This window comes from Mustela erminea, chromosome 12 (assembly GCF_009829155.1).
Source record: "Mustela erminea isolate mMusErm1 chromosome 12, mMusErm1.Pri, whole genome shotgun sequence".
NCBI lineage: Eukaryota > Metazoa > Chordata > Mammalia > Carnivora > Mustelidae > Mustela > Mustela erminea.
In genome coordinates, this window is record NC_045625.1 from 5,999,855 (window position 1) to 6,024,313 (window position 24,459).

Here is a 24,459-nt window from a genome sequence, read left to right on the forward strand (position 1 = left end):
GGGACAGGGGTGATGTGGGGAGGGGAGGGGGGCTGACTCACTGCCTGCTGTGCCATGGTGGCAGATGACCGAGAGGAGGTCGTAGGTTGTGATCTGGGACTTGCACTCCTTAGCAAGGAATGGACGCAGGTCAAGTCCCTCGAGGGGGAAGGTGACGTGGCTGCTGATTTTGAACGAGTACATGACCTCGTGCCGGAAGCGCTTCAGGTGGATGCATAGGATCTGGAAGGCAGGGAGGAGGTGGCAGTCACTCCAGGCAGGGATGCCCGGGGCCCTGTGACCAGGTGGGGGCTTGGGGCCGGGCTCTGGGACACCCACTGGCCACTGTTTGACCCACTCAGGGCTCGCCCTCCAGGCGAACACAAGAAACCGAACGCCAAGAGCCTTCCAGAGGCCCAGGCTGGCTGAGGGCTCCCGCCTACTGAGCGCCTGGACACACGGAAGAGCTCCACGTGGGAGCCGAGTTGGCCCGTGGCCTGTCCCCTGACCAAGGCACACGAGACGGCAGGGCCATGGAGACAGCGCGGGCGGCCAACACAGTCCCCGAGGGCGGCACTGGTCCGTGAAAGAAGCTGACCGTCAGAACCCTGACCACAGTTTTTTTCCACGCGGGCTTCCAGAACCTGCCTCCCCGGCCACACTCCTCTGTGCTCTGGCCACACGGCCCTTCCTGGGCTTGGCCAAGCCCGTTCCTGCCTCCACACTCTGCCCACCTGCTCCTTCCCAGCTCTCCCTCCACAAGGCTGACGCCAGCCCCCGTGCTCAGGGCTCACGTGACCCTCTTCCTCAGAAAGGCCTTCCCCAGCGCAGACAGCGTGGTGGCCCTGCCCCCCTCCAGGTGGCACCCTCTGCCCCACACCCGCAGAGCATGGGGGAGCTGACAGAGGGTCCCAGCAGTTCTCTCGGACAAAGCAGCAGACTCCCCCCTGTCCCAGGCCTCTTCAGCTCAGGCTCCCTGGGATACAGGGTGACCCACCGCGCCGCCGCACGTCAGTCAGCAGCAGAGAGAGCAGGCGGGAGGCTTCTCCACTCACCTCAGGCAGCCGCAAGACTTTACAGTACTTCACCCCGTTCCGCAACCTGGCAAGGAGGAACAGGGGAGAAGCGGTGAGTGTCCCGGTGTGGGGACAGAGGGGCCCAGTGAGCACCCTCCCCCCACGGTCACCTCGGTGAGGTCTGGATCAAACTCTCTGAAGGAACCAGGGGAGCACGTGGGACACAGAGAGACCGAGGGGTCAGAAAGGGAATTTGGGGAGAAAGCCCAGAGCACACACACTTACTTTTTACACCGTTCACAGCTGTACATGTTGTCACCTAGGGCAGGAAATGCAGACAACGGTGAGTGGCGACAGGACGTGGGAGCCGAGGTGGACATAACAATCTATACTTACGGGACACAACCCGATATGCCGCCTGCAAGAGACTCGCTTCAGCTCTCAGGGCACACGGGCTGAGAGAGAGGGATGGAAGACATTCCCAGCAGACAGAAACCAACAGAGCAGAGGTGCGTCTACCAACATCACATACAACAGATTTTCCGTCAAAATCGGCCAAAGAGACAAAGAGGGTCACTGTACAGTGGCAAAGGGTGATATGCAGCCAACGCCACAGCACCTAGATATTTCAAAAGAACATTGGGCGCCTGGGTGGCTCAGTGGGTTAAGCCGCTGCCTTCGGCTCAGGTCATGATCTCAGGGTCCTGGGATCGAGACCTGCATCGGGCTCTCTGCTCAGCAGGGAGCCTGCTTCCTCCTCTCTCTCTCTGCCTGCCTCTCTGCCTAATTGTGATCTGTCTCTGTCAAATAAATAAATAAAATCTTTACAAAAAAAAAAAAAATAAAAAAATAAAATAAAATAAAAAAGAACATTAACCCAACTGAAGGGAGAAAGAGTCAGCAGGACAATAATACTTAACACTTTAATATCCTACTTTCAACACTGGGCAGATAATCCAGGCAGAAAATGAGTAAGGGAACTAGACCTGAATGACTACAGGCCAAAAAGACCTAACAGACATATACAGAACATTCCATCCAACAGCACCGGAATACACATTCTCAAGTGCCCACAGAACATTCTCCAGGACAGCTCCAGGAGCGGGGCCACAAAGCAAGCCTTAATGAATTTGGGAAGATGAGTGTATTTCCAACCACAGCGGCATAAAACTAGAAACAATGAGCAGGAAGAGAACTAAAAAATTCACAAACAACACACACGTCAACAACCGACAAGTCGAAGAAAAAAATCAAAAGGGAACTCAGGACGTATCTCAAGACAAATGACAATGAAACCCCAAAGTACTAGCATATATGGGGTGCAGCAAAAGCAGCTGTAAGAGGGAATTTCATAGCAATGAATTACATTAAGAAAAAAGATCTCAAATGAACAACCAGACTATACCTCAGGGAATTAGACAATGAAAGACAAACTCAGCACCAACTTGTCAGGAGGCAGGAGATAAGAGAGAGATTACAGCAGACGTAAGTGAAAGTGAGATGAAGAAAAGAACAGGAGGGGCGCCTGCGTGGCTCAGTGGGTTAAGCAGCTGCCTTCGGCTCAGGTCATGATCTCAGGGTCCTGGGATCGAGTCCCGCATCGGGCTCCTTGCTCTGCGGGGAGCCTGCTTCTCCCTCTGACTCTGCCTGCCACTCTGTCGGCCTGTGCTCACTGTCTCTCTCTCTGACAAATAAATAAATAAAATCTTTAAAAAAAAAAAAAAAAAAGAAAAGAACAGGAAAATAATCAGTGAAACTAAGAGTTGATTTTCAGAAAAGATAAAATTGAAAAACTTTTAGCTAGGTTAGCAGAGCGAGAAAGAGAGAAGACAAGTAAATTGTAAATGGAAGAGGACTCTTGGAACTGACGCCACAGAAACACAAAGGATCATAAAAGGTACGACAGAGTAAACTGTACACGAACAAGCTGGACAGCCTAGAAGAAATGGGAACATCCCTAGAAACATACAACCTGCCAAGATTGAATCATGAAGACAGAAAAGATCTGAATAGACCAATCATGAGGAAGGAGATGGAAACAGTAATAAAAAACAAACAAACATAAAACTGCCCAATAAATAAAAGTCCAGGACCAGATGGTTTTGCTGGTGAATTTTATCAAACATTTAAAAAAAGAATTAACACTAATCCTTCTCAAACATTTCCAAAAAACTGAGCGGGGGTGGGGGGTACTCTCAAACTCACTTTAGGAGGCCAGTAGCACTCTGATATCATAGTGAGATAAGCACATGATAAGAAAAGAAAATGACCGGCCGATATCCCTGATGAATATAGATGGAAACTTCTCGGTAATATTCTAGCAAACCAAAGTCAACATTGTATTAAAAGGATCACACACCATGTTTAAATGGAATTTGAATGTGGAAGGTAGGTATGGTTTATCATACACAAATCAATACACACGATACTCTACATTCACTGAGTAAAGGATAAAAATCAAATGATCCTCTCAACAGAGACAGAAAAATCACTTGACAGATTTCAACACCCTTTCATGATAAGAGCTCTCAACAAATTGGGTGTAGAGGGAACATACCTCAACATAACAGAGGCCATCTAAGACAAGTCCACAGCTAATAACATCCTCAACGGTGAAAAGCTAGAAGTTTTTCCCCGGAAATCGGGCACAACAGAAGGGTGCTGCCTCTTACCACATCTACTCAACCCAGTATTAGAAGTCTTAGCCAGAGCAATTAGGCAAGAAAAAGAAATAAAAGACATCCGAATAGGAAAAGAGAAGGTAGGAAACCTAAGATTCCACCAAAAAACTATTAGGATGAATCCATGACAGAAAATACAGCCCAAGGTTCCTGGCTCAGAGCCCCTGAAGTCCTTGTACTTTCCTAAGTACTAAGAGCACTGGGAGCATCATTTGTTCTGGCATTTGCTCTCTGACCCTGCTTCCTGCCACAGGATTCCTAAGTCCCCTGGAATTTCCTGGGTAATGATGGCGACTTTTGTTCTAATGAGGTGACTCTGGGGCACCTGGGTGGCTCAGTCAGTTAAGCCTCTGACTCTTGGTTTCGGCTCAGGTCGTGATCTTAGGGTCATGAGATCGAGCCCCACATCGGGCTCTGTGCTCAGCATGGAGTCTGCTTGAGATTCTCTTCCTCTCCCTCTGTCTGTCCCCCTACTCACATGTATACTCACTCTCTCTCCCTCTAACATAAAAAAAAATAAATAAAATCTTTAAAAAAATAAATAACAAGATGACTCTGGATGGTTCCAGAATCAGGGCTGGTCACCAGAAAGACCAAGCCATGATTAGAAGTTGGGAAATTTCAGCCACATGGTGTTCTACAGAGAGGAGTTCATAACTGATCACGCGTACGCAAGGAAGCCTCCATAAAATCCCAATGGCGTGGGGTTGGGAGACCTTCAGAGCTGGTGGATGCATGGAGACCAAGGGAAAGTAGGAGTTCAGAGGCTGTGGAAACTCCACACCCCTTCCCACATACCCTGCCCTGTGCATCTCTTCCACCTGGCTGTTCCTAAGCTACAGCCTTTTACAATAAACCAGTCACCTAGTAAGTAAGGGCTCTAGCAAATTTATCCAACCCAAGAAGGAGGGGTTGGAACCTTTGATCTATAGCCGGTCAGTCAGAAGCATAGATGACAAGCAGGACTTGTGATGGGCTCTTGGGGAGGGGAGGTCTTATAGGACTGAGTCCTTGACCTGTGGGATCTGATGCTGTCTCCAGGTAGCAGTACCACAACTGAGTTGAATTCTCAGTACCCAGCGGGTGTCACGTAACTGCTTGGTATGGGAAAACCACCATGCATCTGGCACCAGGAGTCAGGGTGATGGGACAAGGACAGAGCTGTTCCTACACAAAGACCAAACTAAGTGAGAAGATACCCCGCATTCATGGGTGAGAATGACAAATACTGTCCACCCAAAGCCATCTGTAGAGTCCATGTAATCCCTGCCAGAAGTCCAGTGACACTGTCCACGGAGGTAGAAAATAATCCTAAAATTCATACGGAACTACAAAAGATCCCAAACAGCCAAAATAATCCTGAGCAAGAACAAAGCTGGAGACACCACATTTCCTGACTGCAAACTACGCTACAAAACGACAGTCATTAGCACAGTATGGTACTGGCAAAGCAACAGACACACAGACCAAGGAACAGAATTGAGAGCCCAGAAATAAACCCGTGAGTCTCTATGGGCAACCGCTATTTGACGAGGGAGCCGAGAATACTCAACGCGGGGAAAAGAGAGTCATTCAGTAAACGGTGTTGAGAACACTGGACATTCACATGCAGAGGAATGAAACCGGACCCTTGTCTCATACCCTGAAATGGATTAAAGGCTTAAACAGAAGACCCGAAACCATACAAGTCTAGAAGAAAACATAGGAAAATGCTCTTTGACATTGGTCTTGGCAACGCAGTTGTGGATAGAACACCAAAAGCAACAAGACCAAAAATAAACCAGTGGGAGCACATCAAGCTAAAAAGCTCTGAACAAAAGAAACAATTTGTAAAATAAAGCAGCAACCTACAGAACAGGAAAAAATATTGAGAAACCATGTGTCAGATAAAGAGTTAATATTCAGAATACGTAACAAATTCATTCACATCAAGAGCAAAACAAACAAACCCCTCCCCACCCCCAGATAATCCATTAAAAAAGTGGCAGAGGACCTGGAGAGACATTCTCCCAAAGACAAACAGATGGCCAACACGTACATGAAAAGATGCTCAACAAAACTCATCACCAGGGACATGCAAATTGGAACTGCGACGAAACACTACCCCACACCTGTTTTAGAATAGCTATGATTAAAAATATCTTTTTTAAATGAGGTGACAGGTGTCGGCATGAATGCGGAGAACAGGGAACGCGCCACTAGTGCGAGTGGAAATTGGCACGCCGTCAAGGAACACAGCGTGGAAGTTCCTCAGAAAATCAAAAATAGGGGGCGCCTGGGTGGCTCAGTGGGTGAAGCATCTGCCTTCGGCTCAGGTCATGATCCCAAGGTCCTGAGATCCAGCCCCGCATCGGGCTCGCTGCTCAGCCAGAAGCCTGTTTCTCCCTCTCCCACTCCCACTGCTTGAGTTCCTTCACTCGCTGTCTCTTTCTCTCTGTCAAATAAATAAATAGAATCTTAAAAAAAAAAAAAAATGAAAAATAGGACGGCCGTATGCTCCAGCAATCCCACTGCTGGGTATGTATCCCAAGGAGATGAAATCAGCCTAGAAGAGACAGGTGCACAGCCATGCTGGTTGCAGCAATATTCACAGTAGCCAAAAGGCAGACGCAACCCATGTGTCCCCTGAGAGATGAACGGATAGATAACACATGGTCTATCAGTGGAATACGACACAGCTTTAAAAAAGGAGAGTGCTGCCTGGGTGGCTCAGTCAGTTAAGCGTCTGCCTTCATCTCAGGTCATGATCCCAGGGTCCTGGGATCGAATCCCACATGGGTTCCCTGCTCAGTGGGGAGCCTGCTTCTCCCTCTCCCTGCTGCTCCCCCTGCTTGTCAAATAAATAAATAAAATTTTAAAAAGAAGTAGTAGTAGTAATAGTAGTAGTAGTAGTAGTAGAAAAATTAGTAGTAGTGGTGGTAGTAATAATAGTAGTAGTAGAAGGAGGAGGAGGAGGAGGAAGAGATTCCTGGCATCTGGGTGGCTCAGTTGGTTAAGCATCTGCCTTCGACTCAGCTCATGATCCCAGAGTCCCAGGATCAAGCCCCACGTTGGGCTCCCTGCTCAGAGGGGAGTCTGCTTGTCCCTCTCCCTTTGCTCCTCCCCCGGCTTGTGCTCTCTCTCTCTCTCTTGCTCATTCACTCTCTGTCAAATAAATAAATAAAATCTTTTTTTTTTAAATTTTTTTTTAAGATTTTATTTATTTATTTGACAGAGAGAGATCACAAGTAGGCAGAGAGGCAGGCAGAGAGAGAGGAAGGGAAGCAGGCTCCCTGCTGAGCAGAGAGCCCGATGCGGGACTCGATCCCAGGACCCCTTTTAAAAAGGAAGGAGATCCTGACACCTGCTACAACACGGATGAACCCAGAGGATGTCACGTTGAGTGAAATAGGCCGGTCACAAAAAGACAAACACCATATGAGCTGACTTAGATGAGGTCCTTAGAGCTGTCAAGTTCAGAGACAGGAAGTACAAGGATGGGCGCCAGCGGCGGGGGAGGGGAGACCAGAGAGTTGCTGTCTTGGGGTAGAGAGTGTCCATTTTGCAGAATGAGAAAGTTCTGGAGAGGGACTGCACTACAGCATGAACATAGTCAACACTACTGAACTTTACACCTCAAAATGGTTAAGATGGTGCATTTTAGGTCATGTATATTTTACCACAATTAATTTTAATTTTTAGAAGAGCTTTCCCAAAGGTTTGTTAACATGCCAACCACGCGACAGAAAAATGGGAGAAGGACAGGATTGGGAAATTTCAAAATAGGAAACAAAAAATAGTCAAACCACTTACGAAAACTGCCCCAAACTATTGGTAACCGAGGAAATGCAAAATTAAAGCACATATTGTTTCTGCCCAACAAACTGGTAAGCAGAAGCAAGAGAGGCAAAGCCCTAAGAGCGCTCTAGGCAATGGGGCTGGGAGGACACGCAGGCCCAGGCCCAGCCTGACTGATGGGGCCTGTGGGGAGCGGTGGAGGGATGTGGAAAGGCAGAGGTGGGTGTCACTGACAGTGAGTTCCAGAAAGCAGCCGCGAGCTCACCCAGCAACCCCCTCCCGGCCGAGCCCACTCCACTCACCCTTCAGCTCATCGGCGGCAAAGAAAGCAGCAAGGCAGTCCTCCAGGGTGACGACCGGCCCCCAAAACCAGCTGGGGGTACAGGATACCACAAACCTAGGGAGACAGAATGGGGGTGGTGGGGTGCCGCCAGGGCCCAGGCAAGACTAAGACCTGGTCACTTGGGGCCCAGGGACGCATCTTGGCCAGATGGGTGGGATGAACACCTGGGACCAGCAGCCCAGTGTCCCCGGGAGAGGGACACCACCTCCCCCCAAGCCTCGTCTTCCCATCTGTGAAGGGACCCCGGTCACACTGGCCCGTCCTCCAGGTAGATGGGACCCTGACATCACGTACGTGTAAAGAGGGCCTCGTGGCACACAGTGGGGGCTCCCGAGAGCTGCCCACTGCTCCCCCCCTGGGCCAGGCCTACCCTCAGCTGCCGCCCTCCCTTCTAGCTGCCGCCTGCTGACTCCCCTGTCGTTACCTGCCTTCAGACCCAACCCAGGCCATCCCAGGGTGGCTGAGGAAGTCCCCACCGCCCCCTCAGGAAACAGCTGCACATCCAGCTGTGGGTGCCTTCCAAATGCCTGAACTTGGCCCTGCAAATGCCTGAACTTTGCTGTTCACGGTCTGTTGCCTGCCAGGTCCAGGGCAGTCTCGGGTCTGCCGAAGGCGGGAAGGTGGGAAGACAGGTGTACCTCCGGATATACTCCACGATGAAGGCGAGCCAGCCCTGGGCGGCATAGCTGTCCCCGCAGGCGCCCGGCTTGGCCGGCACGTTCTGGTAGATAGCCGAGTGCAGCTTGGCCAGGTCCTCCTTGCCAGGAATGGGCAATGACAGGTCCTGGAACGTCTCCACTGTGGTGGAGACCTGTGAGGTTGAAGGTCAGCCTGGGTTTCCACCTTCCAGGGCTCCACCTTGCCCAGACCAAGCAGAATCTGCAGCCTGAACCCCAGCCACCCGATGGCAGGTAGAGGACAGAGTGTCTGCTCCCCGTCCCCTGGACCCTGGCACCAGGCAACCAGAGCCCTCCCTCTTCCAGAAAGGCAGGGGCCATCAGGTGGAGAAGCCACTCCCCCACCCCCACCCCGAGGGGGGACCACCAGGCCCCTGAAGGCTGGGCCCTGGCTCTCCACTCCCAGGGCTCACCCGGTCACAGGTGAGACACTGCACGAGGCTGAGGATGGAGCCGTTGAAGATGTCGGAGATGACGCTGCGGTAGGGCTGCTCCTTCCGCCTGCGGCTGCCGGCGCTCAGCACCTGGGCTGGGGGCATAGCACGGGACTAGGCCCAGCCCCACCAGCCTGTCTGGGGCAAGGGGCAGCACTGGGGCTTGCTGGGCCGGGACTCGGGGTCCTGTGTGCGTCACGTGGTGGGATATGCAGTTCCCTCCCAGGGCCTTGGTCATGTCAGTAAGAGGGGCAACCCCCGCACCCCTATGGCGTTAGAGGAGGGCTGGGAGGCGCCGCTGCTCAGACGCCCCGCATTCCCAGCCCCAGCTGCACATGTGGGTGCCCCGTAGACCCCCTCCCTGCCCAGTCCTGCCAACCTTTCTTGAGCACGTACGAGGGCCCCATCCTCACGGGGCTCGAGCGGGGAGGGCTGCCGGCCAGCTTGGCGTGGCCCTCGTGGTGGTGCGCGGGGCTGCAGGGGCGGGACGAGCTGTGCATGTGGGCCTCGTTGTCTGGCTCTGAGGGCAGAGAGGGCACCGCTGCTGGGCTGCGGTGGGGAGGCGCGTCGGCTCCACAACCCGGCCAGGAAGAGGACCCACTGGCACCTTCCAGGGCTCGAGGCCCACTGTATGTCCTCTGCCCTCTGCCCACCCCGGCCCCCAACCCAACCTGCAGGACACCTGTCCTCCAGTGTCATGGGGGTGCGGGGCGGCCGGGCAGGCTGAGCCACACCCCGGTTCGGAGCGGGTCCGGCCTGCTACAGGCGTGCAGGAGGTGCTGGACCGAGTGGCTGTCTGGCACCTGGGGTTCGGAAGGGGCTGGAGGAGCCCGGCGACGGTGGCTGGGCCTCCGAGGGCTGGTCGTCAAGGGCGGCCATGGCCGTGTCCACGTCGGCGTCCTCGTCCACCTGCTCGGAGCTGGTGCGCTGCTGGCCCCAGGAGAACTTGCGGTCCTTCATGCGCTCCTTCTCGGAGATGGCGCGGCCCGCCTCGTCGGGGATCAGCAGCTCCGCCTCGGCCTGCGAGCTGGCCCCGCCGCGAACCTGCCCGTCGCCCTCACCCCGGTCACTGCTCGAGTCACAGGACAGGAACTCGTCCTCTGACGGGCTCCGGTCACCCTCCCGCTTCTCATCCGTATCGCTCGAGTCTGAGTCCTGTGCCTCGGCCAGCACCGTCGCAGCCGCCACCTCCGGTTCCTTGAGCTCCTCGTGGAGCTGGTCCATCAAGCAGCGCAGGAACTCCTGGGTGTCCTGGAAGCAGCGGCTGCATCAACAGGGCTTTCCAGGGCGGAGGACCCTGCTGCCAGCGCCCCACTGCTTCTGGGGGTGGGGACAGCAGCGGATCCATCTCTCAGGCCCTCACAACACCCGCTAGAGACCTACGGAGCGGCCCTAACAGCCTCTGTGGCAGTTCCATCCATCCCCGTCCTAAGGCGGACACAGCAGCCCGAGCCTCCCCTCCCACCACACGGCCGCGAGGTGGCAGAGCCGCACCCCCCACCCCCCAGCAGGTCCGTGTGACGCCCCAGCTCCTGCTCCTAAGCACCCTGCTGCCAGCTCAGTGCGGGAGAGCGGAGGGGTCGCATTCAGCCTCGAAAGTCACCTCGCTCCCCACAGGAGGGGACTCCAGGGACGGGCAGGGAGCCTGTGGAAGCAGGAAGGGGCCCCCTAAGACGCAGGTGCACGTGAGGGCTCAGCTGACTTTTGTGGGGGTGATGCCAGCCGCCTGCACCCTCCCGCTGTCCTCTGGGCCTCCCCGCCCTCCCCGTCCGCCCACCAGGCCCCTCAGGCACCCCCTTCCCTTGCCACTGCGGCCTGTGGTAGGGCACAGGCTCCGGAGGCCGGATGGCCCCTCCCAGAGATGTGGGCACGACGTGTCTAAGCCGCCCCTTCAGGCTGGCTGGGCGTCGAGTCACAGCTTTGATTCTGGCCTCTGACCAGGTCACCCAACTGACCAGACAGCCCGGGCAGCGCAGCTCCCAACAGCTGACCACGGGGCCCAGCCGAGCGCCGGACCCCCAGGTGCTGCAGAAGGCCCGAACACAGTGGTGGCGGCTGGTCTCCAACAGCCGGGGGGGCCAGGTGCCATGCTGGGCCACGGGGTTCAACGACATGCCCCTCATGGTGCCCGGCATCGGCAGCAGTGCCCCCAACCCCCACTGGCCGACACGGTGCCAAGCCCCCCCAGCCCTCCGTCACGGGCATGGAGACAAGGGCCTCTTCCTCTTGGTCCTGGGAGACGGAAGGGAGGCTCTGGGTGGATTTCCTCAGCAAAGTGCTGAACGTGAAGATCAGAGTAATTAACCACTAGCTTATCCTGCATGAGGGAGCAGAGAGGATTCGTGGGTCCTGTGTCAGAGGCCTAGAAGTTTCTTTTAAGAAACAGGCCCCAGTACACCATCTACTTTTCTCTCTGGTTCTTCCTTTTAACACAGGTATGTGTTTGTTGCTAAAATCTGTGGTCAGTCCGTGGTCATTAACAGAGGCCCACAGCCGCGCCCATGTTTCAGACTCAGGAATGTTCCCTGTGTTACATCTAAGAACCAGAGACAAGGATGCTTCTGGAGTCCAGGTGGGTGTTTGGCAGCAGCCCTGCTCCATAGGGCCCTCACAGAGAGCCTGGGCCATGGTTCAGCTCTGCCTGAGTCCTGCCCTGCCGCTCTGTGCTGTGTGACCCGAGCGAGCTGTAGAACCTCTCTGAGCCTTAGCCCCTTACCTCTAACATGGGGGTGACGACAGAGCCCACCTCAGAGGGCTCTGTGAGGATAAACAGAGCTGTCCTTGTGGGGCGCGGAGGGACAGCTTAATGAACAGTGGATGGTGAACCGTGATCATGGAGGACATTATCACTGCCCGGGAAGAGCGGCGTTCGGGCAGCACTGGACTCCTCACTCGGGCGTTATCTAATCGACGGTGTGAGCCCAGAACACCCAGCAACCTCCGCCCGGGAAGGGATGGCAGGGAGGGTGCTGGGGGCCGAGGGAGAGGGCGGAAGGCATCCCTCACCTGACCGCGGCTCTGCCCCTGGCCCCCATGTTGGGGACACAGGAACGGCCAGACAGGTCCAGCTCCTCCCACAAGCCCAGCAGTGAAACCCCAGGTTGTGTGGCAGTCTGAGGCAGGGGACTGGACCCCGTGAACGAGCCGCTCGGCCTGGGACTGGGGCATACATGGGCTTGCACTCCGCTTCGTTTTGGCCCCATGGGTTTAGACGGCAGAAAGAATCACTGATTTCCAAAGGGTTCCCTAGACTTACAAAAACTTGTAATCAAATGTTTCCTTTAATAAAAGTGAAATTCTGCCTGACTCTACAGTCAGACTGCCCGAGGTCAAATCTCCAGCCTTGTGGCCGGGCAAATGACTTCTTAAGCAGGAGGCTACTGTGTCCTCACAGACACGAAGGGCTCAGGCAGTGAGGGACCCGCCCCACCCCCGCCGAGCTGCACTGCTATTTCCCATGCCGATCTCGGCTTCGGAGCCAGGCCTGCTAACAGCCCCAGGTGCCCCCGCGCAGCTCCGATGGCTTACCTGCTGTGCATAGCCTCGGAACATCGGGTTGACTAACTTGATCCCATGAGACAGGCCGGTGGGAACCACGTAGCTTGGGCTGTAGGAAGACCAGACCCGTTAGCGCAGGTGGCCCACTCGGAGCGTCCTAACCCCATCAGGGTTGCTAAGGCAGGTGGCCTGGGGCGACGGATCAGACCCAGTGAGGGGTCCGCTGCAACTCTGGGAGGCGCTGACTCAGCCCCGAGCCCCTGCCGGTTCGCACATCCCCGGAGTCACAAGGTACCAGCTACCAGGCAAAGACTCATGATTGGTTTGGCCTCATTTCCCACCCATATGGGACAAGCCTACTTGAAAACTGTTTCCTTTCTGAAATACTTCTTGCGGTTTTTTCCTAATTTCAAAAGCATTACGTGTTCATTACTGAAAAGTCTAAAATTTCAGAAAAGCCCAGCAGAGAAACATCACCGCTAATAGCACCACCCAGAGATGACTGCCATCAACATTTCCAGACTTTTCCAGGAAAACACACACACAGAAAATAAACCTAGCAGAATTCTGACAGAACGGGAGTTATACTGCATCACACTGTTTTATAATCTGCTTTTACACTCGGCATATTTCTATGAACTCATTTTAAGTTATTCCTAATTTTCCTGAGGAAACAGGTCTAACCCAAACTTCTGGTCTGCAAATTCATTTCACACTGAGCTAAGCCCCTCCGGGGTCGTCACCAGCCACCGCCTGTGAGAGTCTCTCCTGCACGCATGGTGGCAGGTAGGACTCGGACTAGTCATGGCACGTGTCTGGGCCTCGGCACACACGTCAGGGAAATGGCTACAGGCTCGGGGCAATATCACTTTCAAATTCAAGCTCCTTGAGCAAGACACATAAACTCTCTCAAGCCTCAGTTTCCCCAATTTGTAAAACGAGGTTGCCGCGCGGGTCACCCAGGTGACAAGCACGCAGTGAGGGGCTGAAGGCACAGGAAGTGCTTGGTTGAGGGGCAGAGAGAGAAATCCCGGGCCCCGGGCGCCTGCCCAAGGTCAGGGGCTCAGTCACTCACCGTCTCCTGTGCCAGACCTCAGAGACCAGCTTCTGGTAACTTTTGCACAGCGCTGGCTTCTTGTCTGTGCGCACCAGGCCTCCGCACTCCAAGAAGAACTGGGTCAGTGGAGGGCTAGGGGCAGGGAGAGGGGCAGGGTGCGTGGCATTGGTTAGAAAGAGATGGTGAGAGAAGCAAGAGCCTACGGTGGGGGAGGCGGGGGGGCGGGATGGCGTGCTGCTGCCCTTGAGCCAGAAAGGCCTGCAGATGACCTGCCACAGGGTGACTTGGGTCTCCCCAAATTCCCATGTTGGAGACCTCAAAAGGTGACTGTATTTGGACTCATAATTAGGTTCAAAGGAGGCCCTCAGGGTAGGCTCTGGTCCTATATGACTGCGTCCTTCTGCCAGGAGGAGATGTGGACACAAACACGCCCATAGGGAGGATGACATGAAGACACAGGGAGAAGGCAGCCATCTAGCAGTCAAGGAGAGGGGCCACCCCTCCCCCTGCCCCCGCCCGCACCTTGACCTCAGACTTGTAGCCTCCAGAACTGAGAGAGAATAAATTTCTGTTTCGAGCACCCTGCCTGCCATGCTCTGTTATGGCCGCCCCGAGATGCCGAAACAGCCCCCATCCCTCTCCCAGGGCTGCAGCGCTGCCGGCTTCAGGGGCCGTGTGGTCAGGGGCCAGCTGCTGCCTGACAGAGAGAGAGCGCCTGTCCCTGACCCCAGCCCACCTTCCCCAACCTGAAGGCATCTTCCCTTTTCCTCAACTTATCTCATTACTTGAGAAATACATATACATTGTAAAAGCACTAGAATGTCTAGAGATGGGTAAACAGTAAGTGACTTTACTTTTTTTTTAAAGATTTTACTTATTTATTTGACAGAGAGAGATCACAAGTAGGCAGAGAGGCAGGCAGAGAGAGAGAGAGGAGGAAGCAGGCTCCCTGCTGAGCAGAGAGCCGGATGCGGGGCTTGATCCCAGGACCCTGAGATCATGACCTGAGCTGAAGGCAGAGGTTTAATCCACTGAGCCACCCAGGCGCCCTCAGTAAGTGACTTTAATCCTACCTTGTGAGGACAACTATTTGGGAAGATTCTAGGCATGCATCCTTCTGGAGGACAACTACGCGGGAAGATTCTAGGCATGCATCCTTCTGGACGTTCCTACGCACACATCCCCCCCCCCCCTCCCTCACACAGGCAGGCACCGAGTCCCTCCCAGGCGGGACACCTATGTACCAGGATACGCCCTGGCTTCACAGAGTTAACAGCCTATCCTAGACAGAAATGAGGAATCCGGGGGCGCCTGCCTTCAGCTCAGGTCATGATCCCGGGGTCCAGGGATCGAGCCCCGCATCGGGCTCCCTGCTCAGCAGGAAGCCTGCTTCTCCCTCTCCCACTCCCCCTGCTTGTGTTCCTTTTCTCGCTGTGTCTCTGTCAAACAAATAAATAAAATCTTAAAAAAAAAAAATTAGGGATATCTCCCCCAAATGGGACTGCACCACACAAAGCTTCATAACCTCCTTTCTCCCCATGGCCACATTCTGACCCCTTATGTTCAGTAAATACTGTCCTGTACTCATTGTAAATCTGGCCTGTAAATGGGGACCACTGGGGCGCCTGGGGGGCTCAGTAGGGTAAGCATCTGCATTAAGGTTCAGGTCATGATCCCGGGGTCTTGGGACAGAGCCCCACATCAGGCTCCCTGCTCAGCCGGGAGGCTGCTTCTCCTCTCCCTGTGCCATTCCCCACTGCTCACCTCTCACATAAATAAATAGATAGATAGATAGACAGATAGACAGATAGACAGATAGATAGATAAAATCTTTACAAACACATGTGGAGCATCAAACCTTCCTGTGAACACAGGATAGGGACACCCCCCCCCCCCCCGCGCCAGGCAACATGCTCCACACCTCAGCCGACCTTCCTAGGACTAATTCTGACAGGAGGGACAGCTGGGCCAAAGGCCATGTGTGTTTTTACGGTTTTTGACGTGGATCCATATACACACATCTGGGGGTAACATGCACGACAGAGCCCAGGGGCTGCGGCCACCTTCAGGGCAGCCGGCGACGGCTCCAGGCCCCCCAGCCCCTGGGCGAGGGCACCACCTACCAGTTGGACAAGGCCTGCAAGGCGGCGCTCATGTAGCACGAGTTCCCGAGGTTCTTCATGCCCGTGAGGCCTAGGAACCAGTCACACGGGGGAGGGAAAGTGAGGGCCCTGCCCCTCCCAGCTGAGCTGCGGCATCATCCAACCGGGGTGGGACGGGGGGGGGGGGGGGGGGGGGGGCTGGTGTCCCGCCCCAGAAATCTGCCAAGTACGTTCATATGTTTCTGCTCAGGAGAGCTGTGGGTCCCTGAGAGTTTCAGACAGACGGACCCTTCCTCCCTCCGCCCAACCCGGCCCAGCGTCCGCCCCGCACACGTGAGGAGACAGGGGGCGGCAGGGCCGGCCCACGTGGGGTCACGGGGCTGAGGAGCGGGGTGAGGGCTGGCAGGCCACTGGGACTCAGCCGGACAGCCGGCACTCCAAGGGGAGCCACTGCGCCGTCAGCCATCAGGCCGTCGGTCGGGAGGCCCTCCCGGCCCACAGCCGAGACCCCCCCCATGCCCCGCACCACAGCGCCCCCCGTCCTGGGGTCGGGCTACCTCGAGGCTTCAGGTCATCGTCCTCGGACTCGGAGTCTCCTTCGTCGGCCACAGCAATAGGGACGGCTTTCAGAAGGTGGGAGGGCAGGGGAGAGTCCTGCGAGGGAGACTCCGCGTGAGGAGCACGGGGAGGTGAGGCGGGAGGGGTGGGGTCAGAGGCCCACGCGCCCCCCCCCCCGGGGGAAAGGAAGCCCAGCCCCCAGCCGCGAGTCCGCACCGAGTCAGCCCCTCTGAGCAGAGGGCACCCCAGAGCCGGCACTGGTGGCCCCAGCCCGGGAACTTGTATTTTAGTTACAATAATGAAAAAATTATCTTATTTGTAACAGATCTGGAAAAAAAAAATAGAAACGAAGAATAATGACAATGTAACTTTCCTGAGACAATTCGGGATGTCCACGCATAGCTTGCAGATTTTTAACTGTTGCTATGCACAGGCCCCCAAAACAAGCTACTGTCCATATGCTGTATGATAATCTTTTTGGGTAAAAATCATAAACATCTTCCACGTTTGCAAACATCTTTCACAAACACGCAGGGAGCGCCTACGTGACAGTGACTGTGTCAGTGTGGGGGAGGCGGGCACACCCGGACATGCAGGGTCCCCTGGGCTCTCACTACAGCTGGTAGCTGGACGGCCCCAAGCAGCGCACTGACCCCAGCCCGAGGCTGCCCTCCATACGGGGCCCACTGCCTTTCAGTGGGGCACAGGGACCGGTCAGCACCTCGTTAGATGGGTTTCCAGGCCTTTCCCAGAGAGCACGGCACTGCAGTGACTACTGGGGATACAGCTTAGAGCTGGGGCAGCAGGGGCCCTCCACAGGCCCCAAGCCAGGCTCCCACAAGTCCTTGCACAAAGCCTCCCCACAGCCTGTGGACTCCCAAAGGGAAGCCCTTCCCATGAGGGTGTCTGTGTCCTCAACCCTCCACGTGAGCCTTGGCTCAGGGCTCAGCAAGCATTTGCAGGCACTTGAGAACACTGCCCGGGGACAGGTGCCATCCGGGAACCACCATCCCGGCTCCACCGACGCCTGGGTCACCGGCGTATGTCAGTACCTCCGGCACTAACTCCACGGCACCCCCTTACCTGCTCGGAGAACCTGGGTGAGGGGCCTGCCGGCCGCGCCGCCGGCCTCTGCTCTAGCAACACCTCCTTCTCGCAGGCGTAACACCACACCCGGAATGTGGTCAGGTTCACCGTCACGTTATGATTTTTTGCCTAGAGGGCAAGATCCAAAACGAGGTTGAGGATACACTGGCCCAACAGGGGCCCCGCGGCAGCTCGGGGCGACCTCGGTCAGGAGAGAGGCCTGGAAGCTCAGAATCTGCTCGCCCCGCAGCCGGGGACACCTAGGGCTGCCACTGACCAGACACCCGCAAGGGCTGGAGGCTCGCACCGGCAGATCAGCTCGCGCTTCCTGCTGCCCTTAGACCCATCTTACAGACACGGCCATCGAGGCCCAGAGGGGGCAGACGGAGCTGAGAGGCCGCAGAAGCAGGGGCTCGGATGCGGGGCCGTCTGCCCGCGGGGCCCATGCTCCCAGCCACAGCGCTCACCTGAGCATGAATGGTACTGTGGTCGGCAAAGGATTCTCCGCAGCCAACGTAAGGGCAGGAGACCTGCGGAGGGAGGGAGGGAAGGAACAAGGATGGGGCTGGCCCTTTCCACCACCAGGACCCACAAGCGACTGAGGTCCTGTCACCCCGCAGGACAACAGCTTTATACACCCTGTGGTTCCAGCTGAACGGGACAGCTACCGTGCCAGCTGCCCTGGCCTCTGAGTAAGGGGGAGCAGGGTGCCCTGGGCTACTGGCCTCCTGCACGAAGCCCAGACAGGGTCACAGCGAGATGGGAGCCAACTGAGGCCTGGCTGCGTGGCGCCCAGACCCATCCGCTCACTCTAGTGCCTTCTTGACTTGGGCCCGGGGCCTGAGACAACCAGGCCCCGTGTCCCCACCTGACGTTTCCAGCAGCGCCCACCAGAGACAGACACTCCCAGCCTAGGGTCTAGACCAAGCTCCCCGCCCCCAACGGTGACAAGGATGGCTTACCTGGAGACAGGCCCACAGGTTCGGTCCAGCAACACCACACGACTGACAGACTCCCTGTGCGAGGGTAAGAGCCGAGCGTGAGCAGCACAGGGGGGCCACTCCAGCCAGAGGCGCTGACAGCCGGACCCCAAAGCTCTCCACTGAAAGACTTTTTATAGCTCGGAAAGGCTTTCACCAGCCTGCCAATCTACATGTCCCCCCTCGCAGGGCACTTCACACCTCACTTCTGAATTTTGTTTCATTATGTGCTGCAAACACATATTCTGTAAAATCACTTGAAACTCAAATCAGTGGACCCGTTAATGTGCTCTTAACTCACACCCTCCTCTCTTCCTTTGAAGACTGTGTAAGCCTTTCTCCCCACCCAGACCCTGGGCTCCGTGAAAGAGGCATGCTCTGCCCAGTCTACCACTGTGACTCCCCAGCGCCTAGCACAAACTGCAACGTGGCTACGTCTGAGGTCCCCAGAAAACACCGAGGTTTCTGGTCTTCCAGGTGACAGAGCCTGTCCATCAGTATCTCCCCTTCTTGCTTCAGTAACAAAACGCACGGATTTGGGCTGAGCACATGGCCAGCTGACTGCAGACTGTTTCTCAGCCCCCACTGGGGTCACGGGGCTCAGTTCTCGTCAATGAGATGACAGCGAAAGTGATACATGCCGCTTTTGGGGCTGTGCACACCCCTAGTTCCTTCTCCTCCTTCCCCCGGCTGGAATGTGGATGCGAGGGCAGGAGCACAAGCAAGCACCTTGTTCTCAGAGATGAAAGTCATGTGGTAGGGACGCCCTACCATCCTACCTAGCTCGGAACGATTCGGTGAGAGAAAAAGATGTGTCTATCTCATTTAAGATACTGTATTTCAGGGTCTCTTTGTTGCAACTTAAAATGTGCCCTACATAAGCCTGTGTGCACATGTCTAGAACAGCAGTTCCCAGCTAAGGCTCCACAATGCCCAAGGGACCTCCGTCTTCTGAAGTGGATTCTGAGGGCCAGGTCTGACAGCAGTTACAACAAGGGGCTCAGTCAGAGCGAAAGGTCTACGTACTGAGGAGGACTGGGCTCAGTTCGTCACACATGGTTCACATCACCCCACCAGTCCGTGCAGACCTCCCTCGGACAGATGATCAACTGAGGCTCAGAGGTCCCGCCATGCTACGGAGCAGGCTTGGGACGGGGAAGCCGGGGAGCCGGGGCTGGAAAGCAGGCCTCCCCCCACCACGCTCCCTCAGGAACATCTCATTGGCACGAAGCCCAGTTTGTGGCCATGTCTAAACTCGGAGCTCCGCGTCAGGCTGAGGTTAAGCAGGCTGGAACTGGGGTCCGCAGCCCGACTGGGACTCCCGCTGGGGGTGCTGTGGCTAGCCCGGGGAGCCGTCGGCAGCTCTGGACCTTCCTGAATTTGCCATCTCTTTTGTGTTTTCCTGATTTCACAATTCAATTCCTTCATCTGGGGCTTCCTCTTGCTTTCAGTCATTGGGATGACAAAAGTATCCCAGGCTTTTAAGTAGGCTCTAAGTCCACGTGGGGCTCGAACACACAGCTCTGCCGTCCCGAGTCACGTGCTCTCCCGAATGAGCCGGCTGGGTGCCCAGGACGCTTGTTTTAACAGTGCAGACGATGCATACATGTACACACAGTCTGAAGTAGAGGGTTACCGTATAGTAAATCTATATGCCAGAATAATCGGACACAGGTCCCTCCACATTTTCTACTGATACAAAAGAATATGCATACTCTTGGGGAAGGTGTGGCTTTAGGAAAGATCAGATCACACTGTACATGTTTCTCCGACACACGCTTCTGCCACCTTTTTATGGTCATCGTCCCGAGTCTGGACACGGACATCACACCGCATCCCCCGCAATGATCACACGGGTCCCACGCCGCTGGCGCAGCACAACTGACCCCATTCCCTTCCTGATGACTATGCAGAGCGCCGCCAGCTCCCTCCTCTGGTGCGTGCTGCTCTGTGGACACTGCTGTACTCGTGTCTCTGCGACGGTACTTATGTCGCTGCTGGACAAGTTCCCGAAGGGACAGGAACGGCGACCCAGCCCCACCGCGCGCGTGGTCTCCTTCCCTCCATGCCGGCAGCTCCGAGCCCACCCGCCTGCGGCTTCCCTGCCGGACAAAAACACTCTCATCCCGCCCCCTCAGCAATGGTCCTGACTGCTCGTGAGGTTAAGCATCTTCTCTGAGGAGTTTCTCGGCCATCCGCATCTCCTACAACCCGCCTGACCTGTTTGTAGCCCTCCCCCTTCTGGTGCTCTAAAACAATCGTTTCAGTTTGTAGGGCCCGGGATGCTCAGGGCAAGGTGGACGACATGCTCCCCGAAACACGGGCCCGAGACAGATGCACCTCCAAAAGGCTGCTGTGCCCCAGCCCGGATCTGCCCTCCTCGCTCGCCAGTTTGAGCAAGATGCCCCTCTTCCTGCCTCCTCTGGAGGAAACTCCCCTCGGTCGGCCTCGCTTATTCCTCCGCGCAGAGCCCGGGGTCAGTGCAGATGCACCGCAGCCTCGCTCAGCCCCTCCTCCAGACCACAGAGAAGCGAAACTACTTCAGAAGAAGCTGCAGCTACTGAGAGCGCCGGATCCCTCCCACGGGCCCAGGCTAAGCTCAGGCCAAAGGCCAGCCGGGACTGCTGCTAACGGGGAGGCTGAGGGACCAGCATGAGGTGCCCGGAAAGAAGAGCCGGACGCGAGTCTGGGAATCTGACCCCAGACCCACTCCCAGGAGTGCGCCCTCCGCACGCTCTGCCCCGCGCCCAGCAGCACTCCCCCGGGGCCACTCATCCCAGCATCACACTGGCCACATCAAAGAGCCGTGCAGCCACCCACAGATGCTGAATCCTGCAGCCCATACAATGAGACACCAGGCAAGGCCAGGGCCAAGAGCGAGAAAACTGTCTAGGTACCAGGGCTGAAAGAGCTCTGGGACAGGCTGTCTGGTGAACAGAGCAAGTTACAACAGCGTCTGCAGTAATGCTACCTTTTAGGGAACGCAGAGGAAAATGAAAAATAAGCATATTTGCGTAAAGAAACTCTGAAAAGGTCCAGAAAAAACTCCTGTAAGTGGTGCCCTAAAGGGGGGAAGGGGAGGGTGAGCACAGAGGGCGGGGGGACTTCTTGAGGTTGGTATTTTCATGTTGTTTGATTTTGAACCACAGGAAAGTATTACACAGATTCAAAACATTTTTCCAGACAAAGACACATCCTCCCCACTCAGAGAGGCCCACCATCTCTCACTGTGGGCCCCCCAGGGCCCTCCTCGGGTCACATGTGCCAAAATCTCCGTGGGCTCTCAAAGCATGATCCACGCCCTGCCCTGAGGCGGCTCTGGGCACCTGCGCCAGCCTCTAATGCGCAGAGCATTAGCGGCTCCCAGATGGAGTGAGCTAAGTACTAATTAATGGCCATTAGGATGCACCCCCCCCCAAGGCCTCCCGAACAGACGCCAGGCCCTCCATTTACACAAAAGCCTAAGCAGAGACTGTCGGGAAGCCAGTTCTTCCACTGCCTTTGGAAACATCTGCATCTCAGGAACGCAGGGCCCCTGGGAGTGGCTGCCAGCCTTGGAAAGTCTAATGCTTTACCTTAGATTTGAACACCAAGTCCTCCTTGGTCACCTCCCCTATGGAGTCAAGGTGAGGGCAAAGGTCCCTGGAGTCCCCCATTCTGGCCTGGGCTCACCTATGAGAAAATGCAGGGAGACTGGGTTAACAGCAGCCGCTGCGGGAGGGAAGCATGGGCTAGTGGCTCAGTGCACAACTTTGGTCTCAGGCCCTGGCTCTGCCACAAATCAGGTGGTGACTCGGGGAAGCTACTTAACTGCTCTGAGCCTCACTGGCCTTCTCTGAGAACTGGGCATGATGGTAATATTGACCCCAGTGGGTTGCTCAAGGACTCACAAATGGGCATGTGTAAAACTGGTAAATTGTGAGTAAGCTCTGTGGGGTGTGCCGCCGTCAGCTCTACCGGCTGGGACACCGTCCTGCAGATACACCAAAGATGTGGTACCACTGGGGGAAGCTGCGTGACATTTGTGGCAACGTCCTGTGAGTTACAATTATTTCCAAAGAAAATGTCAAAAAAGAAATACCTGAATTTGCCTCAGCCACCCAAAATTTTGGCAGAAATCACACCCAGGAATCCGACTATTGATTCTAGCTCCAAACTGTTGCCAAAAACGTCCAAACCAACCAGAGATGACGTGGAGCCCAGGTGGCTGGATCAACAGCAGAGGCTGCGTGTCCTGCCGAGGGAGGCAGACCCCCCGCTCTCCCAGAAGGCCCCAGCCACAGCTGCTGTTCCCAGCGGCTGCTAAGGTTCCAGGTAACACCCGAAGTGGTCTCCGGGCATTACTTGACTGCAAACTGCCTCAGCCATCTCCCAGGCAGCTGTGATGAAGCCCCGTTGTATAGATTAGGAAATAGAGGTTCCTCCTCCTCTTGGGTCTCACAGAAAGGAGTGCGAGGCCAAGGCTAATGCCCAAGCTGGTTGGGCCCGCGAGGCCCCGCCTGTGGTCGCTCCCTTTCCACCTTGGGAAAGTGCAAACACACGCAGAAGCAGACGGAACTGCGTGGCTCACTCCCACGGACCATCTCCTAGCTTCACCCAACCTCCCTCTTCCTTTTGGCAGCAGAGCCCACATACCCTATCATTTCATCTCAGCAGGTTCTTCTAGAAGATAAGGACTTAAAAAAAGAAAAAAAAGACATAACCACAATCCCCTTATTTCACCTAAAAGACTTTCCTCCTGGGTCCGGGTTTCAGGCCCCCCGCCCCTCCCCCAGACAGGGGGGAGGCCTACCTGCAGGCCTACCTCTGTGTAGAGCGCCACCCCCAGGAAGCAGCTGACATCCGCATTCTCCGTGGACAGCCGGCAGTGGTGGGCCGCGCCTGCTGGGGTGAGCTTGGGCCTCCAGCAGGGAACCTGGAGTGGGGAACAAACCAGTGGACTTCATGCAGCTCTGTTATTTCAAAATCACTCTTTGCACTGACCAGAGGCTGAAAATAGGCCCGAATTCCTCCGGAAGAGGGCAAGTGAATTTTTGAACATTTGAGGCATCCACGGGCTGGATAGGCTCCTCAGTCCATTCACAGGGACAGTAAAAACACACCAGTCCCAGGGTAGCTCGAGAAGGCTTGTGCAGAGCTGGCAACTAGGACCTGCCCCTCTTTGGGGGTGTTGGACCCTTCACTAGCCACTGCTGGGCATCATCTCTATGATCCCCGAGAGCAGAGACCTTCAAGGGTCTGTAAGAGAGGGCCACAGGCCTCCCCAACTAATGCTCCCTCTGGCTGCCACTGCCTGTTAACCCTCTGGACAGAAGGCCCAGCCCCTTCCACGAATGCCCCTGGGACCCTCAGATCATCCTCGGTGCCTCCCGAGGATCCTGTGTTGCTCAGAACCCCCAAACCCCAAGTCTTGAGCAACCCCAGGCGAGAGGCACAACTAAGTCCATCCAAGTGTCGCCACTGCCCCTCCTTGCCCTGCTGGGCCACAGTCTCCCAGATGCGGGCAGTTTGAAGAGGGAGAGGCAGTTAGAAGCTAACATTTAAAATGGTCACATGACAATGACAAGCTCAAGGTTCTAAATTCCAAGCCTCTTCACTCAAAGAGAGATTTTTAGGTTTTTTGTTGTTTGTTTATTAGTTTTTTTCATTTCCACCAAGGTCAAGTGCACCAGGCTGACAAGCTACAATACGGTGAGGACACTGGAGAGAGCGGGGAGGAAGTGACTTTGGTGTGGGGCCCGTCTCTCCAGCTGGATGGCAGAGTCGGCTTATGAGCCTGATGCCCAGTACCAGGGGTGGTGCCCAGGACAAGGATGACAGCGATGGGCCCATCCCGAGGCACACATGCAATCAGACTACTTAAGTTCCTCCAACTTGAGATAGGGGAAAGGGAAAAAAAAAAAAAAAAGAGCCCTGTGGCTAACAACCCTCCATGTACCCTCACTGACCCTGTTTTATAGAAGACACAGAGCTGGAGTTCAGTATCTCCAGGACTAAGCCAAGGTCAACCCTCAGCTAGTCAGTCAGTCCTTGGGTGGGTCCTTGATCAGACTGGTACAGAGCCAAGCTCTGAATCGGGGCTTGACGAACCTTGTCTATAAAGTATTAGGCAGTAAATGATTTAGGCTTTGTGGGTCATGTCTATCTTGATCACATATTCTTTGTATTTTTTTCTTACAATGTACTAAAACTCTTTTTCAAAAAAAATTCTTAGCTCCAGGGCTTGGCAAAATAACCCAGGCCTGCTGCCAGAGTTTTGCTACCTCCTCTT

General features: G+C 55.4%; 1 protein-coding gene across 5 annotated transcripts in view; it reads right to left on the bottom strand.

Annotated features, from left to right (window-relative positions):
* USP20 (ubiquitin specific peptidase 20) overlaps positions 1-24,459 on the bottom strand; it is a 43,221-nt gene that overhangs the window by 6,108 nt on the left and 12,654 nt on the right. For all 5 annotated transcript variants that reach the window (XM_032307763.1, XM_032307765.1, XM_032307764.1 and 2 more), the window contains 17 exons: positions 22,993-23,103; positions 21,764-21,860; positions 18,171-18,224; positions 17,676-17,738; positions 17,206-17,337; positions 16,122-16,218; positions 15,586-15,655; positions 13,481-13,594; positions 12,436-12,514; positions 9,711-10,158; positions 9,287-9,427; positions 8,887-9,002; positions 8,435-8,607; positions 7,756-7,850; positions 1,281-1,314; positions 1,035-1,080; positions 42-222 (listed from right to left, as the gene is read on the bottom strand). In XM_032307763.1, coding sequence (XP_032163654.1) covers positions 42-222; positions 1,035-1,080; positions 1,281-1,314; positions 7,756-7,850; positions 8,435-8,607; positions 8,887-9,002; positions 9,287-9,427; positions 9,711-10,158; positions 12,436-12,514; positions 13,481-13,594; positions 15,586-15,655; positions 16,122-16,218; positions 17,206-17,337; positions 17,676-17,738; positions 18,171-18,224; positions 21,764-21,844 — 1,924 coding nt within the window. In that variant the 5' untranslated portion in view covers positions 21,845-21,860; positions 22,993-23,103. The remainder of the gene's footprint in view (positions 1-41; positions 223-1,034; positions 1,081-1,280; positions 1,315-7,755; positions 7,851-8,434; positions 8,608-8,886; positions 9,003-9,286; positions 9,428-9,710; positions 10,159-12,435; positions 12,515-13,480; positions 13,595-15,585; positions 15,656-16,121; positions 16,219-17,205; positions 17,338-17,675; positions 17,739-18,170; positions 18,225-21,763; positions 21,861-22,992; positions 23,104-24,459) is intronic.